The sequence below is a fragment of the Budorcas taxicolor genome, chromosome 3, assembly GCF_023091745.1.
Source record: "Budorcas taxicolor isolate Tak-1 chromosome 3, Takin1.1, whole genome shotgun sequence".
Taxonomy (NCBI): domain Eukaryota; kingdom Metazoa; phylum Chordata; class Mammalia; order Artiodactyla; family Bovidae; genus Budorcas; species Budorcas taxicolor.
The window spans coordinates 58,758,520-58,776,598 of record NC_068912.1 but is presented as its reverse complement, the minus strand read 5'-3'; the positions used below and the strand labels follow the sequence as shown (position 1 = coordinate 58,776,598).

The following is an 18,079-nucleotide window of genomic DNA, read 5'->3' as shown; positions in this document are numbered from 1 at the left end:
TGTATAGATTGGTTGACTTTACAGGTGAGTTTTGAGATTATGTACAGATCAAACATAGACTCATAACCCAGGACAGATGGCACTTTGTGCTCTGACAATTTTCATCTCCCAGGTTTAGACAAGTTGTTTTCATTAATCTCATGATTCAGAGTTGCTCTTAGGTTAAAATGTGCACTTATACTGGTGGGAAGGCGGTGGGGTGGGGATGGAGGGGAGGAATGGGGTTTGGGAGTCAGTCAAGAAGAGACACAAATAGATCCATTTTCCTGAACAAAGGTCAGGAACAAGGGGTTCACTCGCTGTTCAGTATCTGTGGCTGTGAAAAAATGTAAGCTGCAGGCTCATCACTTGCACAAAAACATCTTAGATGTGAGGGACTTTCCCATTTCTTAATTTAATATCCATTGTACTTGTCTAAAGCTGGAATTTTAAACTCTCCTTGGAAGAGTTTATTTTGAACAGTAAAATTTCCAGTCAAAGAAGTATGTAGAATACTGAGGCCAATACCAAGTTTTCACTACATAATACATCCATTAAGCCAAAAAAGAAAGATTAACTCAACTGACTTAAAAGCATACCAAAGGCCTTATCAGACAAATAAGGATTAAGTTAACCCAATTCAGGGGCAATATTTAGGTATTTTTCTCACTTGTTTAAAACAAACATTCATTTGAGAAAAATGAAAACACTAAATGTAGTTCCTCGCCCTAAAATGGTCTCTGTTATTCTAATTTTTTTGAAAAAAGGAATTGTTTATAGTATTCATTTAACTTTATGAAAATATTTTCTAATAAAGTGAAAAGTAGGTTTTTCCAGTTCTACTAAAAAGTGCACAAAAATTAACAGGATATTTTTCATCACAATTTCTGTAAAGAAATAAATGATTCATTTTAACAAAAGCTTTCTTAGAAATCTTTTTTTCTTATGGTGAGATGTACCTTTTCACACACATATCATTTAAATAATTGTTTCCACTGAACTCTGCAGCACAAAATTACCTAAAATTGCCAACCCCCTTATTTTTTGTCACTAAATTTTACCAATGTCATTCTAGTTCCAAAAGAAAGACAAATCATTGAAAAAATAAAGGAAACATTATTTTCTTAACCACAAATTATTTATTGATCAGGAGTGAATATTTGAAAAATTACATACACGTTGCACCTCATAGTGCTTGGTCTTTTCCTGACAAAAGATAAGCATTCTCTAAGAATCCCTTTTTACTCATTCATTTGTTAATAATTAACTGAACATCTTCAATGTTATAAGTCCTAGGCCTATGGCAAAGAACTAGATACACAAGGTCCCTGTTGCCATGGAAATTACATTCAAGAAGGGTGGGCACAGATAATGATCAAATACAGAAGGTAATTTCAATGATAAACGTCTTGATGAAAGTAAGGCAGGAAACATTTCCCAAAGTTATAAATATCTGTAGTTTAATCATATAGTAGCATAACTATTTGGGGCTTGTTACAAGAAATAGAAATCTCTGTCTTCTTCCTCCCCCATTCTCAAAGCAGTTACTGATTAGGTTAACATTTAAGCAGAGATGTGAGACGATTAAAAAAAGGCACCCAAGTAAGATCTGGGTGAAGAGCTTTCTAGACACTGGGAATGGCAAGTCCAAAGATCCTTACAGGACTGAGGTCCTCCGAGTTGCTGAAGCACAGGGACCATGGGGAAAGGTCCAGGAGAGGGTGTGGCTATCTTTTCTAAAGTTTACTTTAGCTTCTGTGGTTGGAATGGATTGTGGGTATGGGGAGTGCAGAGTGATAGTAAAGAGATGAACTAGGAAGAGACAGAGATGCTGGTGGCTTGGACGAGGGTGTTGGTAGTCACAAAATTCAGTGCATAGAACTGCTGACAGGTTGTGTATAAGGGCTAAGAGAATGATTCCAAGTTTGGGGCAACAGGGTGAGATGAAGTCTAGGGAACTGTTGCTCAGGCTGTTCAGCATTTAAGTCCCTTTTTTATTTTCATAGAATTTACCTTCACATAAGATTCAGAGAAACAATGCTGGCTAACTGCTCTCTGTCTCCTGGAAGCTGGGGCACAGTTTGATGTTTCTGTCAGGGATGTTTATCATATCTGAGCCTTATTGAATTCAAAGCAAACATGGGACAGGGAAAAGAGAAAAGAACATTCCTCTTAGTACCAAATTCCTCAGGTCAGTGAGACTCAAATTAGGACTTAAACATAAAACAGCTTTATCACTGTCCAAGTAGCTAAACTTTGATATTCTTAAATTATAAAATCTTAAACCTCAAAATCATTCTTTGGTCTGGAATTAAATTCTTTCCAGGAACTGTATCACTCCCAAACCTGTTTCTTTAGGGTCCCTGATATAAAGCTACACAATCTGAAAATTTCCAAAGACAATTACAATGTGGGACTTTGCTTTCTTGCATTCTTATTCTTACAGTGACTCTATGGGGACCATCACCAGGTACAGAAGCATTAGTACCTAAGAGTTAATAAGGATTTTATAAAGCATTTCCATAACCACTGTATTTATAACAGCAGCATCCACTACAAGGAACTCATTTAAAAAACACAGTGGAGTCATGTCAATCTTATCTGATAGCAACTCCATCCTTCAGTTGCTCAGGATTTACTCCTTTCGCTCACAGTCCACTTGCAGATTTCTTTGGCTCCTACTTCAAAATGTATTGAAAATACAATCACTCCTCACCACCTTATTGTCTCCTTGCTGGTCTGAACCACCATCATTCTTACCTGGATTACTGCAAAGCTGGATGCTAGAAGATAATAGAAAAATGTCTTCAAAGTTCTAAGGAAAATGAGTTTGAACCTAGGACAAGTCCAATCAAAGTGAAGTATGGAAAATAAAGACCTTGTCAGACATGCAAGGACTCAAAGTTTATCTCCCATGTGCCTGATTTTGGGAAGTGGTGGGGCAGAGGGCTACTTATAAATATACTTCAGCAAACAAATCAAAAAGGAAAAAATGAAATTTAGAATAAAAACAAAAAAAGTAGCACATAGGAGTGCAAAGAAAATATATCCCAGGAAACAGCTAAAAATTGCTAAGCACAAGTTTGATAAAGTTAATTAAGAAGCTTAAAATGATCCCTGGGTTATAGTAAAGAAAATATTTTTCTTCTGTCAAAGAAAAATAAAGGTAATGATACCCTTCAGGAATCCAGATTGAAAGCTAAAAGTAGTCTGAACGAATTTGGTAATTTACTGACAAAGGAAGTGTAATAGTAAAGAAAATATTTATCTTCTCTCCAAGAAAATAAAGGTAATTACTTACTCCAAGAAACAGTAAATCTTCAAAAGCCATTATGAAGCAAATAATACATGATTTAGAGAAACTGATGGCTGTAAGATAAAATAATCCATTTGACCTTTAGTTTGTATTCTGCTTAAATCAGTATATAGACTTCAAGACTGTAAGATTGGAGATACCATCACATGGTAATATCACCCATGAATATTTCTGCATAATCTAGCATAACTGCTTGTTATTGACTAGCAGTTTTTAGAATCAATACTAAAGGAAAATCAAAAGTATAGTTTCCCCAAATAATACACATCTATTAATGACTGATTATATAAACTAATAGTATAACTCCCAGAAGCTGGGGAGGTAAACGGCAGTAATGAATTGGAAAGAAAGTACCGGGTTGGTCATTTCCACAATGGTAAGAGGTCAAGAGATACTGTTTAAAACTGATGGATCAAGAAATAACTTATTAAAGTCACAGAAGCAACCAAAAGAGAAACCAAAAAATTAAATAAATAAATGAGGAGGAGGAATAGAGTGAAATAAATTGCTTATCACTCAAAACGGACAGTCAACAGGTACCGCTTAAATGACAAATCAAGAAACAGCAGCAGGAAGCCTAGAGTGACAAAGGCAGTTACTTGAAGAATAAATAGTGGTTGTTACCTCTGAGAAGTAAGATTGATGTGGATGGCAGGGAGGAGCACTTTATTTTTTATTTTCAATCTACTTGAATTGTTTAAAATCTTTGTTCAGGTACCTGCACTAAAATTAAATTTGTTTTCAATCCTGAAAACCATTAGGGCTGGCAGGGGAAGGAGAGCTGACTGTCTAACAGTATGGGAAGATTCCAGGAGACTATAAAAAGCAGGTACAAAAACTCAAAACAGATTCGAAAAGGCCATGTTAAACAAAGGTATATACCTAATGGAGTACTTCTAAAACAGCACAGTCAACAAAAGAGGTTTATTATGACTGATTTAAACAACAAATGTTTAGTATTTTCCATTAATACTTAAGATGGCAGAGATTAACTTTAAAATTATTGGCATCCAAAATTATGTGTGGCCCTTAAAGTACTGCAGATTCTGGGAAACTCAATTTTGGAAAAAAAATGTTATTACATATATTTATGGATAATATATGATGGTCCAATACTTTAACATGTTCATTTAAAAAGAATGACTTTGAAATAAATGATCCTTAAAAATCATCATCATAATAGCATGACACTGAGGTTATATGTTTTAATAAAGCTTTTACATTTCTGGCACTAATTTATATAAAGTATGTGATATAGCACTCAAAAGAAAGAAGACTGAGACAGTCTTCTTACAAAATATTTAGGGTACATTTCTTTTGACCATTTACTCAATAATATATATCTGTCACATATTCTTTTGGCATTTTTCTGAATTATTATATAAAGCTTTAAAAATGAAAGTTTCATATAAAAATAGTTATTTATCTGACTTTTAACAAGTAAATTTCCAAATTAAATTACTTGGTATTCCATTTACCAATGTATATTGCATAGAAAGTTAAATACTTTAATATTTTAAAAAACATCAAGAAGTCAGTTTTTTTTAATGGCTGCTACATCTTTAAGTTGGTAGTTCAAATTTTGTTAATAATTTTAAATTATACATTCTGTAGGTATAAAAGTTTACAAAAAATACATTCCAATTTAATAAAAAAGACTTCTAAATTTACATTTTCAAACACTGTTGTGATTGCTATAATGACTATCTTGTAGATAAAATTAGTCAAAATAAGTTAATTTTTAAAAATCAATAACATAGTATCCTGGCAAGATTTCTTTAGAAATAAATGAAGGTAATTATAAAGTCAAAGTTATATATGTACTATTACAAATAAATATGTTCTAAGTATAATTACTTTGTTTTAAAAAGCAGACGATAAAAATGCATAAATAGGTAAAGATTTTTAAATTTAAGTCACCAGTGCAGAAATCTTGGCACTTAATCCTTTAAAATGTTAGAAGATTTCAATTTAAAGGATGACTTCTCACTGGGGATACTGTGACTTTCTGTAAGTCAAAAATGAGTCTTATTTTTTCTATTTAGATGTTCCTAGTGTTTTGGTTCAAGTGTTTCTATGCAACTCCTCCTTTAACTTAAATGTTCTTTCCCTGAAAAAGACATTTTTAAGCTAATGATTTTGGCCTCATGACATATACTTTAAAGATACACGTGATTTTGCAGCCAATCCTTCCCCCCATTCTAATGTCTATACATATATGTGCTGATAAATATATACATATATTGGGGATTACAAAAATACTTATTTTTTAAGTTTAAATAATTACTGAATGTTAACACAGAATACATTAATATTTGTATAATTTTACTTTATAAAAAGTAAAAATTTATAAAAAGGTTTTCTTACAGCAGCATTTGCATTGTGAACGAAATGTGATGGAACGATGTTGCAGTGTGCATGGATTCATACTGCAAATCAGACGGAGCAGCTGCATTCCTTCCAGTGGAAGGAATGTCTGTTTCAGAAAAGCAGTTTCTATAAAGTACAAAAGTCTTGAGGGGCTAATAACTTATATGAACCTTAGAAGTGCATTTTAAACTTCTACCCATAGCATTGGCAAGAAATACCCACAAGAAGTCCAGGTTATCTTTACCTCAAGAAAAACTTCCTAATGAAATAAGTAAAAACTATGGTAATGGATGGTGTTTTTTGAATTACATGAACTTGTTAGAAAATAACTGAAGGTTTCAAGAGTAAAAAATTTAAAACATCACTGTGAGAGATACAAGAAAGTGAGAAAGACGGATGTGAAACATAAGACGTTATGAATAAGCAAAAACTCTCAACCTTAAACACTCATATTAAGCTTGTTTTTGTTGAGTTCACTCTCTAGATTTCCAATCAAAGTATCAATACTTTCTTGTAGATCTTTGAGATTGACTTTCCGGTCCACTCTAGACTCAATTGTCTGCACTGTCAAATACGTCTGAAATGTGCACTCTTTGGACAGAGGAGTTGGCTGTTCAGTCATGATATCTGGCTCATATGTTTTGCTACAGTTTTCTCCATTTTCTCTATCTTCTGAAGGGACATCATCATAATCCACAGTATTTAAATTTTCTTTCGTATTTAAAAAGTAGTTTTCTCCACAGCTGCTCCAGTCTCCTGCGTAACGATTACTGAGTGGACTGTCTAGTCTGGTTTGCCTTGGCCTGAGTACTCTTGATGATTCAGTACCACTTAAATTTAACAAGTAAGGTCGTTCTTTCTTCCGCCTCAAATAATTTAGAGAAGACTTCTGCTCTGGGAACAAATTGTCTGCTGATTCTTTGATAGTTAAACGTTGCACTAGGAACAAAGAATTGATTTGTTTTAATGACAGTAATCCAACTTAATCCAATTTAAAAACACAGAGCTAAACAGAAGCTATTTAATAATCAACTACAAACATGCATTACAACAAACACATGCACATTACCAAAAGAAAGCATTCCATAACTATTTTTTCTATCACCAGACATAATCAAGATTAGGAACAGAAGCCAGTAGAATGTTCAGTGGTGCGAATTCATGCTACATCACAACATCCCCAAATAAATCAAATTTCCAAGTTGATTAACTTTCTGTGCAAGTTAATTAATATCTAGCTGTAATTCAAACAGTGGCTAAGCTGGTAGCTTCTTTTAAATTAAAAGCTACAGCAAAAAGCAGGCAAGGCATGTTTGTATATAAACAAAACAGAAGTTTCTTTATCTGCAAATATCTAAATGAGGCCAAGGCATCTAAAGTGCTCAGTCTTAAATATCTAATCTTTGTGGGTTTTTTGCAATTCTACTAGCAGCAGTGTCATAATTTACTTGACTTTAAACAGCCAAATTTCACTTTGATAAAATGCATGAAATCTAGACTTGTCCGCTTGTTACCTGAGTTTGATTATACAGCATTAGCTAATAACAGTCTTCATTTATTGCCTGAAAATAGTACAGATATTTTATTTTCCCATTCTGGTTAGGACTCTAACAATCACAAATAACATTCCTCATACTTAGACTAATTCCTTCTATTATTAATAGCATGCATTGCACTGGCCAAACAGATTAGGAGGGAGACACACATTACTTCATAACAAATCAAGGCTTTACAGCTTACTCTTTGGTGTGTACTGAACAAAACACTTGTCGAATGGACTTAATTTAAATGTTGAGGCACAGCTATTAAAAAATTATCCATAATGCCTTTCTATTTCTGCATGTTTATTCTCCACTAATAAGTGCCTCTCCATTTATATACCTCCCTGCACTAAGATAAAGGGAACATATAACCAGTGACAACAGACCAACTTTACACTCTCTAACATATTCATTTCCTGCTGAATAAAATAATTAAAGAATAATACAGACATGTATACGGTTCTAGTTTTCCAGATGTACAGTGATTTATATGACATTTTCAGAGATTGAATGATTTTTTTAACTTAGATTTTATTAAAATACCTGATAACTGTATATAGGTATGTTTTTAACATTTCTGTTTACCTGCATTTTTATGATGGCTATTACATATCACTATGAATAGCTAAAAGCTCTTGATTTAAAATTTTCTACAAAAAAAAAGTCTGATATTTACTTTAAAGGAATGTGTCTGTTAGTCGCTCAGTTGTGTTCAACCCTTTGTGACTCATGGATTGGAGCCCACCAGACTCCTCTGTCCATGGGATTTTCTAGGCAAGATACTGGAGTGGGTTGCCATTTCCTCCTCCTGGGGATCTTCCCAACCCAGGGATTGAACCTGGGTGTCTCCTGTGTCTCTTGCATTGCAGGAGGATTGTTTACCCACTGAGCCATGAAAGGAATGGAGATATTTACTTTAACTTGATATTTAAAACAGTATTAACAGAGAGTGCCGTATGCCATTGCAGAATGGATATCTAACTTTTTTCACTGTTTAATTATTCATCCTTCTACTGAAGATACTTATCCTTACTAAGTCTCCTTGCCTTTTCCTCTTCATTTGCTGTGCTCTTCCTATTCTTAGTGCTTAAGTGTCATGCCTGTTGTTTTTGCCAACCCATTACAGTACTAGGCTAACCTTGAGGTCATCTGGTTTGTGATCCAACCAGGGTAAAACATTTTTGACTCTGTGTTGACCTTGTCTTAATTTGTCTGTATTTTCCGACATTCACCTGCAAAAACCCACCTTTATTTTGTTGCCAGCTGCTTAAAGTTGCTTAACCAAGTCCCTGTTCAAACATTATTTTTGCATTTTCTTAGAAAACATTTAAGAAACCAATTTATAATATTTTATATCTCTGGTGGCTCAGACAGCAAAGAATCCACCTGCAATGCAGGAGACCTGGATTGGGAAGATCCCCTGGAGAAGAGATTGGCAACCCAGTCCAGTATTCTTGCCTAGAGAAGTCCATGGACAGAGGGCCTGGTGAGCTACAGCCCGTGGGGTTGCAAAGAATCAGACACAGCTGAGCAACTAACACTTTCTTTCAAAAAACCAACTGTAGTATTTTATATCTTTTAGACCAAAATTTCTAAAAAATCAACTTTACTAGCTTTTTAAACTACTGGTGGTGATACGGGTTTCCTATTACATATGCAGATAAAATGGTTACTTTTACCCCCCAAAATTCTGGTTTTCCTAGCACTGCTGATTACCCACCTTCAAAAGAATAAGATGAAAATACAATCTAGAAAGTTGTTAAAAAATTCTCAAAATATAATGATAATTACTAAGAAGCATAATTTTCTTATTTTCTACCAATAGATTTATATTTTAATCACCACTCTATTAGCTTTTTATCTATAGTATAATTACCTTGGGCATAACTACTTTACTTAATAGAATATATTGGGTATCTAGTTGTTGCCAAGTACTCTGTTATAACCTGGAAGTGTAGAGGTAAGCAAAATGTAGTCCTGGACCTCATGAAGCTTAGTTTAGTGAGAAAAATAAACCAAAAAGAATTAGGGAAGGAATTCCCTGGCAGTCCAGCAGTTAGGACTCCAGTACTCTCCCTGCCAAGGGCTCAGGTTCAATCTCTGGCCAGGGAACTAAGATCCCACAAGCTGCACAGCGCCACCCCCACCCCCCCACCAAAAAAAAAGAATTAGGGAAAATAGATAGCTCTTCCAAAAACAAAAGCCCAGTCCCAAATCGATGTCATAGAAAATGTGACGTAGCAAACAGCTGGTCTAAGAATTGTATATTCTCTAAAGCTATTTTCCTATCTATAAAGTGAAAGGGTAGCCTATCATTAATTTTCAATATTCTTAAGACAGCAAACTAATGTTTTTTAAAAGCAACTACCTTCTAAATACCCAGTACATAAAAAAGATGAAAAGAAGACTGTTTTGATCAAAAGGGAAATATGTTTCCATTTTGCTCCCTCACCTGCTGCCAATCTGGCCTCAAAGCTGCTTCCAAAGAATTTAGGGTTTTGCCAGAAGAATCTGAAAAGCCACTGGCAGGCTGACTTTTAACTTTCAGTGCCAGTATACCAGGGTTCTAACTGATCACTTTGAAGACAAGATTTTTCAAGAAGAAAAGCTCAAAGTAAATTATATTCAAATTATTAATATAAAGTAAATTATACTGCCCAAAATTAAAAAATAAAAATAAAAAGTTAAGGAAGTAAAAAAGGAAGGTAGACAGGAAAGGGTGGAACCAATTCTTTTTATTTCTGGAGTAGGATAAATACCAACAAGGAAAATAAATGGGGTACATGTAGCAAGGACAGTCATTCAGCAAGTAATATGCCGTGGCCCATTTTCCATGGCACCATCAATTTTCTCAGGCTCAGTAAGTGCACTGTGTCTACCTGATTTGTGCCTCTTCTTAAATCCAAAAGCAAGTGATGTAGCACGCAAGACTAACTCCTATTTCCTCTCAACTTTCTGCCCTATTCTATACTTTGTCTGAGGTATTATAACTGAAGAAAAATAACAAGTTATAGACAAGGGGGCAGCTATTTTTCAATCCAACCACACAAACCTTTGGAATAAGGTGCTATATACTCAGACACAATTGCTTAAGGTTGTTATTGAAATACTGTACAGTGAGTCTCAAATCTGAACCTTTTTTTCCTATAACATACAACATAAATTTTTGCTCCCAAATCCAACACTAAGATGACTGTTACAAAATAATGGAGTGACATTAACCTCTGATACAGAATTAATGATAAAAGAACTCAGATACTGGTAATAAACTTAATAGCTCCAGGCAAGAAAACTTTCATTTGATTAGAAGGATAAGATAGCTCCTTTCCCAATTTTTCATGTTTATTAAAATTAAAACAGTTCCAGGAAAAGCTAGGAAACACACATTTAAACCTGAACCTGAGTGATCCCTTATGTTGGGTACCAAATGTAGAAATCAGACTAATTAGTCAGAACATCTACATTCAGCACTTTTAACTAATAAATAATACATACTAACTCAGCTAAAATATAATTTGAAAATGATTTTTTAAGCCTGTATTTAAAAGAAAACAAAAATATTAACTTTCCAAGTTTAAAAGTTGAAAATTTTTATTAACTTAATTTTTAACTCACTTTTTAAAATTAATTAATTTTTTAAAAGACTAAATCAAGCAATCCTTTATACTTTGTGTTTTTTTAAAATATGTATTTATTTATATTTATTTATTCTTGGCTGTGCTGGGTCTTTGTTGCCAGCACGTGGGCTTTCTCTAGCTGCAGCGAGCAGGAGCCACGCTCTAGCTGTGGTGCTTGGTATTTCTCACTGTGGCGGCTTCTCTTGTCTCAGAGCATGGGATCTACGGCATGCAGGCTTCAGCAGCTGTGGCTCGAGAGCTCTAGAGCACGGGCTCAGGAGCTGTGATGCATGGGCTTAGCCGCTTTGAGGCATGTAAAATCTTCCCAAACCAGGATCAAACCCGTGTCCCCTGCATTGGCAGGCGGACTCCTAGCCTCTGACTCACCAGGAAGTCCAAGCCTTTTGTACTTTATTTAGTCTATCCTTCTCTCACATACATTAACAAAAGAGTTCTTTTTTTGTTTAGTGGCTAAGTTGTATCCAACTCTTTTGTGACCCCATGGCTCCTCTGTCCATGGGATTTCCTAGGCAAGAATACTAGAGCAAGTTGCTATTTCTTTCTCTAGGGGAACTTCCCGACCCAGGGATCAAACCCACATCTCTTGCATTGCAGACAGATTCTTTACCACTGAGCCACCAGGGAAGACTAATAAGCACATTTACTGAGGACTGACTTTATGCTAAACTCTCTGTTCATTTCCTTAGATCCTTTATGCCAATCTTCACAACAACCCTAAGGTAGGCACTATTCATACAGAAGCAAACTGAGGCTTAGTAAAGTTTGCCTGAGTCCACACTGCTGGTGAGTGCCACCATCAGATCTGAATCCAAGCCTGACTCCAGGGCCCAGGCACATTTAACACTGTGTACTGCCCTTAGCACTGAAGTATCTTCACACTTGGTCCTATGCAGGATAGGGGAGGCAAGTGGGAGTTACTTCCGGGTAAGAAAATTTTAGAACCTAAATACAGGGATCCTTTATAAAGCATCTAATTAAATACATATTCCTTGTACCTGTGAAAATACTTAAGAGATATGTTAGGAAAATAATTGTCAGCCTTTTCTTATTGAATAAGGGACGGACAAGAAAAACTGAATTGTCCACTCAAGCCTAGATAATTTGAAAAATGACCATGAATACATGAAAGATGTCAGGAAGAACTGATTTAAGTAGCAAAATGAATTCTGCTTTAAATCAGTTGAACTAAAAATGATAACAGTAAAAATCTTAATATTTACTGAGTACCTATTATGTGCCAAGAGCTGTGCTGAGCACCTTATACACATACTTTTTTAAATTTAATCTTCCTATCAATTCTATAAACATATTACTAACCCACATGACAAAAGGTGATACTGAGGCTCTAAAATGTTAATGAAGTTGCCCACGGTCAGACTAATAAGGGATACAATCAGGATTCAAACCCAGAGCTGACCAAATCCAAAACGTATACGTTGATCTCTATGTCTACAACAGTATCAGCAAAAGCAGAACATTTAAATGGAGAAATCTAAAAGGCAGGTATCAGTTCATACTATTTTAAAAAGCAAAATCTAGAAAAGATTTTCTTCAACCATACATGGGCATATTTGATTAGCTAATTCTATCATTGTAGAGATATCATTGTAAGAGAAAAATAATTCCACTGAATCATTTACCTGGCCATAGTTGAAGTAAGTAGTGAAGAACTTCAATATGTTTTTTAAAATCCAAAGCAGTCGCAAGTTCCTTGGAATCAGTAAAGACTCTGTTGTTATGGGTGGAAGTTTCTTGCCTCTGACTTAATAATACAGGTCCAAAGCACACAGCCAAGTTTTGGCAGGTCATCTTATTCACATCATGATAAGAAGCCACCAATTTCAAATGATCCAATAACATCGTTAGAGTTGCCTAAATGGAGTTAAATTTCATTTTATACAGTCAAACAGGGATAAATTCAAGGACACAATTTATAGTAGGAAATATAGACAAACAACCTGTCACTTTTTAGAAGGTTGTTTCAAAGATTTGCTTTTAAGCTGGATGTTTGGAACCTGAAACACTTTTTTTTTTATAAAATGTTACACAGGACACTTAGGTTTTGACAACATAATTTGATTCACAGAATGGTTAAAATATACATTATCTAAAATGCTCATGAATGAATTCTAAATTTTAGCTGGAGTTTCTTAGAAAATATGCCATCAACTTTTTCCTCTCTTCCCTTCTCTAAAAAGATAACAGCAAAGGCTGTGATGAAAAGGGGATTAGGGCAGAATGTTCTTTTTTTTTTCTTTTAAGTTTTAAAACAACATGAATTTATTCTCTGATAGAGTTGGAGGCCAGAAGTCTGAAAGGAGTCTCAGGGAGCTAAAATCAAGGTGTCAGCAGGCAGGGCACACTCCGGCAGAAGCTCTAGGAAAGAATCTGTTTCCTTGTCTTTTCCAGGAGCTGTATTCCTTACATTCCTCAACTCAGGGATCCTTCTTCCATTTTCAAAACTAACAATGTAACATCTTCTGATTCTGCTTCCCTCTGTTTTCATCTGCCTGTAGTCAAATCTCCCTCTCCGGGTCCCTTATAAGGATACTTGTGATTACATTTAGGATCTACCTTGATAATCCCAGATAATCTCTCCATCTCAAGATACCTATTTGTTTGTTTGTTTTGGCATGCAGGATCTTAGTTTTCATACTATGTCACTTTTTATGTAAGAAAGAATGGGAAATGAGAAAACATGCATGTATCTAATTATTTTTGCAAACAGAAATACAGAAAGCATAAACAAAAAACTAATAAGATTAGGTATCTATAGTTGGCTAAATAATGGCCACCAAAAATATCCAGGTTTTTGTAGATATCATTAAATTAGGTATCTTGAAGGAATTCCTTGGCAGTCCAGTGGTTAGGACTCCCCACTTCAACTGCAGGAGTTACAGAATGTTCATTTTTAAGTTCAGTTAAATCCTGTAGTCATAAATAGGGGGCACCATCTTAAAATCTAGGTTACCATGGCCAGGTTCTGTTGTGATCCAGATTAGGAAGAAGGCCAATGCACTTCTTAATAAATATTTTAAGTAGACAAACAATGGAAAAGGGAAGCATAGAAATGAAAAAATTACTGAAAAAAAATTTTTTTTAATCCTTGAAGAAACCAATAAGGGGAATTTGCTTAAGAAGTGAATGGTTATTTAAGTTTAAGCAATTATGAAAAGAAATGATGTTTTTAATATACTGGTATATGATCAATCATTTAACAAAATAAGCATGTAATTTCCTCTTCATAATTGAAGAAATAAATACCAATAATAACCTGTAACTTTAAAAAGTTATTTTAAAAATTAAAATGACATATTATCAATATTTCTGGAGCCAAAAGTGACAACTGGATTTGGTGATTAGAAGGTAATTAGTAACCTTGACAAAAACAGATCCACAGAGACGGGGTAGGAAGCCAGAAAACAGTTTGTTAAGTAGTAAATGAATGGTGAAGAAGTGATAACTGCCAGAACAAACATTTGCTCAGTGTTTGGCTATGAAGGGAAGGAATCAGGGGCAAATGGATCTAGAGTACAGTTGATATTCTGAAATCAAAACCAGTCACACACTGGTTAACACAGTTAACACACACACATGACTGGTTAAATATATTAGGCTCAATCTCAATAGCAAACCAAGAAATGCAACCTAAAGTAAGAAATATTTTTGTCCTTGAAATAAGATCAGCCAAAAAATGTAATTGTTATGTCCCCTCTGAAAAGTAATATGAAGACATGTACTAACAGCCTCAAAATGTTCACAACATTTAAATCAGCAATTCCACTCTGAAATTCTAATCTAAATAAGTAATTCTAACTGAAAAGAAATCTGTGGACAAATATATACAAGTAGGTTCAAAACCTAAATTTTACATAAAACAAATAATGATAGATTGTCAAATCCATTCAATGGAATACTTTGGAGCCTTTTTAGAAAGAATATTAACAGCATGAGCTTTAAGGCCAGAAAGGCCTAGATTCATATGATAGACTGTAACACCCAAAAAGCTACATAATCTTGGGCAAGTGATTTAAATTCCTTGACACTGCAGTCTTCACTCATAAGCAAAATGATACATAACTTTACCTTATATTGATGAAGGAACATTTCTACCCCTTCACCCCACCCTTCTTCTTCTGCCTACCTCTTTGTAGCTATTCCTCTCTCCCACCCAAGGGAACAGAAATTCCTAATCTAACTGGACAGAGAACAGGCCATTCCGATGACTAAAATAAACTAGTGAATTAAGGTATTAGGCTTAAAGTATTTCTATCCACTCTTGGACCTTCCACTCTCACATGATAAGAAATATAGGCAAAGTTGGCCTCATCTGGATAAGCCTGGCCTTATTTCTTTCCCTTATTTTCCCTTTTGTTCTAAGGAACAACAGCTAAAGTTAGGCTAAGATTAGTTCTGCAAGCCCAGTCATCCTCTCTCCTGCAGGCATACCAGAAGATACTGGTATGAGATTTAGATCATGGGAAGGGGGCAAATGTGAAGAGACAAGGAGGAAGGAAAGAGTGGTGGTGAGCACTAAGTCTTGAGGCTAAGTCATGTACACAAAACAGTTACCATATTTTAAAAATACTATTAATAAAGGAAATAAACCAAAATGTTAATTATATAGGCTTTAGATATTGATAATTATCATTCTTCTTTTCTATACCTTCCTAACTTAATTATAAATACATCATTTTAATAATAAGATAACAATACTCTTTTAAAACTTATCAGGAGTATTCATGCCTAGGTTAATACCACATGCGAAAGAGAAAAAACTGTTTTCTAGATTTATTCTATTTAAGAATCAGTTTCTAGATTTACACTGTTTGGTCTTCAGCAAAGGTAGAGCTAAAACTCATTAGTGCTACAAATGTCAAATAACTAAAAATTATCTGTAGCTCTGGAGCTAAGTACTCAGTTCATTAAGTATGTGGTTTATTTCAGGAAGAATGTATATCTATGGCGCTTACCTTCTCAACGTCAGGCAGACAATCCAGAAGGCCAAAAGTGTACTGAGAATCACCTGGATCATTCTCACAACCATTTGATGACATTTTCAAAGGATTTTTTGCCATTGCATCTAATACAGCCTCATAAAGCTGCTTTGTTATCAGAGGAGAAGGAAGTTCTCTTAAATAATCCTTAAGAACACCTTCAGAAACCAAACAAACCAGAAATAGATATCAATTAGTCTTTAGAGTGAAATAATAAAAAGCTGTGGCGAATTTTTTTTCAAAGTATCATTACAGTGAACTTTTAACATTCTGAAAACAATAAAAGCAGAAATGTAAAAAGTACTGTAACAAAACACTTGCAATTTGTATTCTTAGAAATTGCTTCATTAATTGACTTTTTGTTTCAAAACCATGCTAATAATGCACATGCATAATATCCAATTATCATATATAGTAGATTTGTTCATAAAGTAAATTCCTTTTATAAAAAGCTCGTTTAAGTGCATATAAAACAAAAGAAAATAAGGTATACTAATATTAATTGTAAACTATTCCAATTATATGGATTTTTAATTTCCAGACTTTTCATAAACCCTTATAAATAAGTGAGCTATATAAATGCAATTCCTCTTAAATACAGAAGATACGGCTTAAACACACATACTGAATAGTCTGGATAATCTCCAATGCTATACTATGGAAGGAAAAAATCATTTCTAAAACCAAAACCCAAGAACAGAAAACAACAAACGTGCCACTATAATAGGAATGAGGTAAGTCTATTTCAAACACACCACAAATCGTTATGAACTAAGAGGTGATATAGCTATAGTAGAGGAAACAGGAAAGGATAATAGCTGTTACATATAAGGAAGGTAGGTTAAGATACTAGCTAAAGGATAGATTGTGATCGCAAGAAAAAAATTGACATTTCTGACAGCAAAAACCTAAATATAGACAATACTGATTTAGAAAATGCTCTCAGCTTAGCTGAGAACTTAGTTTGAGGGCTTAATTTGAATTTAAGTGAAAGTGAAAGGGACTCAGTCATGTCCAACTCTTTGTGATCCCATGGACTATATAGTCCACAGAATTCTCCACCAGAATACTGGAGTAGGTAGCCTTTCCTTCTCCAGGGGATCTTCCCAACCCAGGGATTGAACCCAGGTCTCCCACATTGCAGGTGGATTCTTTACCAGCTGAGCCACAAGGGAAGCCCAAGAATACTGGAGTTGGTAGCCTATCCCTTCTCCAGTGGATCTTCCTGACCCAGGAATCAAACCGGGGCCTCCTGCATTGCAGGTGGAGTCTTTACCAACTGAGCTATAAGGGAAGCCCAATATGAATTTAAACATGATCATAAAGGAAGTTTCCCATCTGATAAATCTTTTAAATTTTGATAATACTATGGCTCATAGAATTCTTGGCAGGAAATTTAGGTTCAGTTCCTGGTTCGGGAAGATCCCCTGGAGAAGGAAATGGCAACCCATTCCAGTATTCTTGCCTGGGAAATCCCATGGGCAGAGAAGCCTGGTGGGCTACAGTACTTGGGGTTCCAAAATAGTCAGATGTAACTAAACAACACAACAATGGTTCATTAGTTTCTTATGCATCCTTCCAGCTTTTGCTTATGCAAATATAAATATTAATAACATATTGCTATTTGTTCTCCTTTATTACATAAAAGACGGCATATATACTTTTTCATTTAACATTTTATCCTTGCTATGTGCTGTGCTTAGTCACTCAGTCATGTCTGACTCTTTGCGACCCCATGGACTGTAGTCTGCCAGGCTCCTCTGTCCATGGGGATTCTCCAGGTGAGAATACGGAATCAGTTGCCGTGCCCTCCTCCAGGGAATCTTTGCAACGCAGGGATCAAACCCAGGTCTCCTGCATTGCAGGCAGATTCTTTACCAACTGAGCCACCAGGGAAGCCCAAAAATACTGCAGTGGGTAGCCTATCCCTTTTTCAGGGGATCTTCCTGACCCAGGAATCAAACCGGGGTCTCCTGTACTGCAACTGGATTCTTTAGCAGCTGAGCTACCAGGGAAGCCCTATCCTTGCCATAACCCTTGCCATATTTTTAGTACACAGAATTTTCTTCAAACGTTTTTACAGCCATATCACAGTATTCCAATGTATGGATGCCCCACATTTTGATCTAGTCAGTGGCTACAGATACTTGTATTCTTTCTAATCTGTTATTTCACAACATGCTATAATGAATAACCTTGCACATCATCATTTTGTATATACGCAGGTATGTTGGTAGG

General features: G+C 35.0%; 1 protein-coding gene across 1 annotated transcript in view; it reads right to left on the bottom strand.

Annotated features, from left to right (window-relative positions):
• Positions 1-6,104: 6,104 nt before the first annotated feature.
• Positions 6,105-18,079, bottom strand: part of SYDE2 (synapse defective Rho GTPase homolog 2) — a 40,287-nt gene continuing 28,312 nt past the window's right edge. Inside the window, exons 5-7 of the mRNA XM_052637303.1 lie at positions 15,818-15,999; positions 12,485-12,716; positions 6,105-6,604 (exon numbers count right to left, since the gene is read on the bottom strand). Coding sequence (XP_052493263.1) covers positions 6,105-6,604; positions 12,485-12,716; positions 15,818-15,999 — 914 coding nt within the window. The remainder of the gene's footprint in view (positions 6,605-12,484; positions 12,717-15,817; positions 16,000-18,079) is intronic.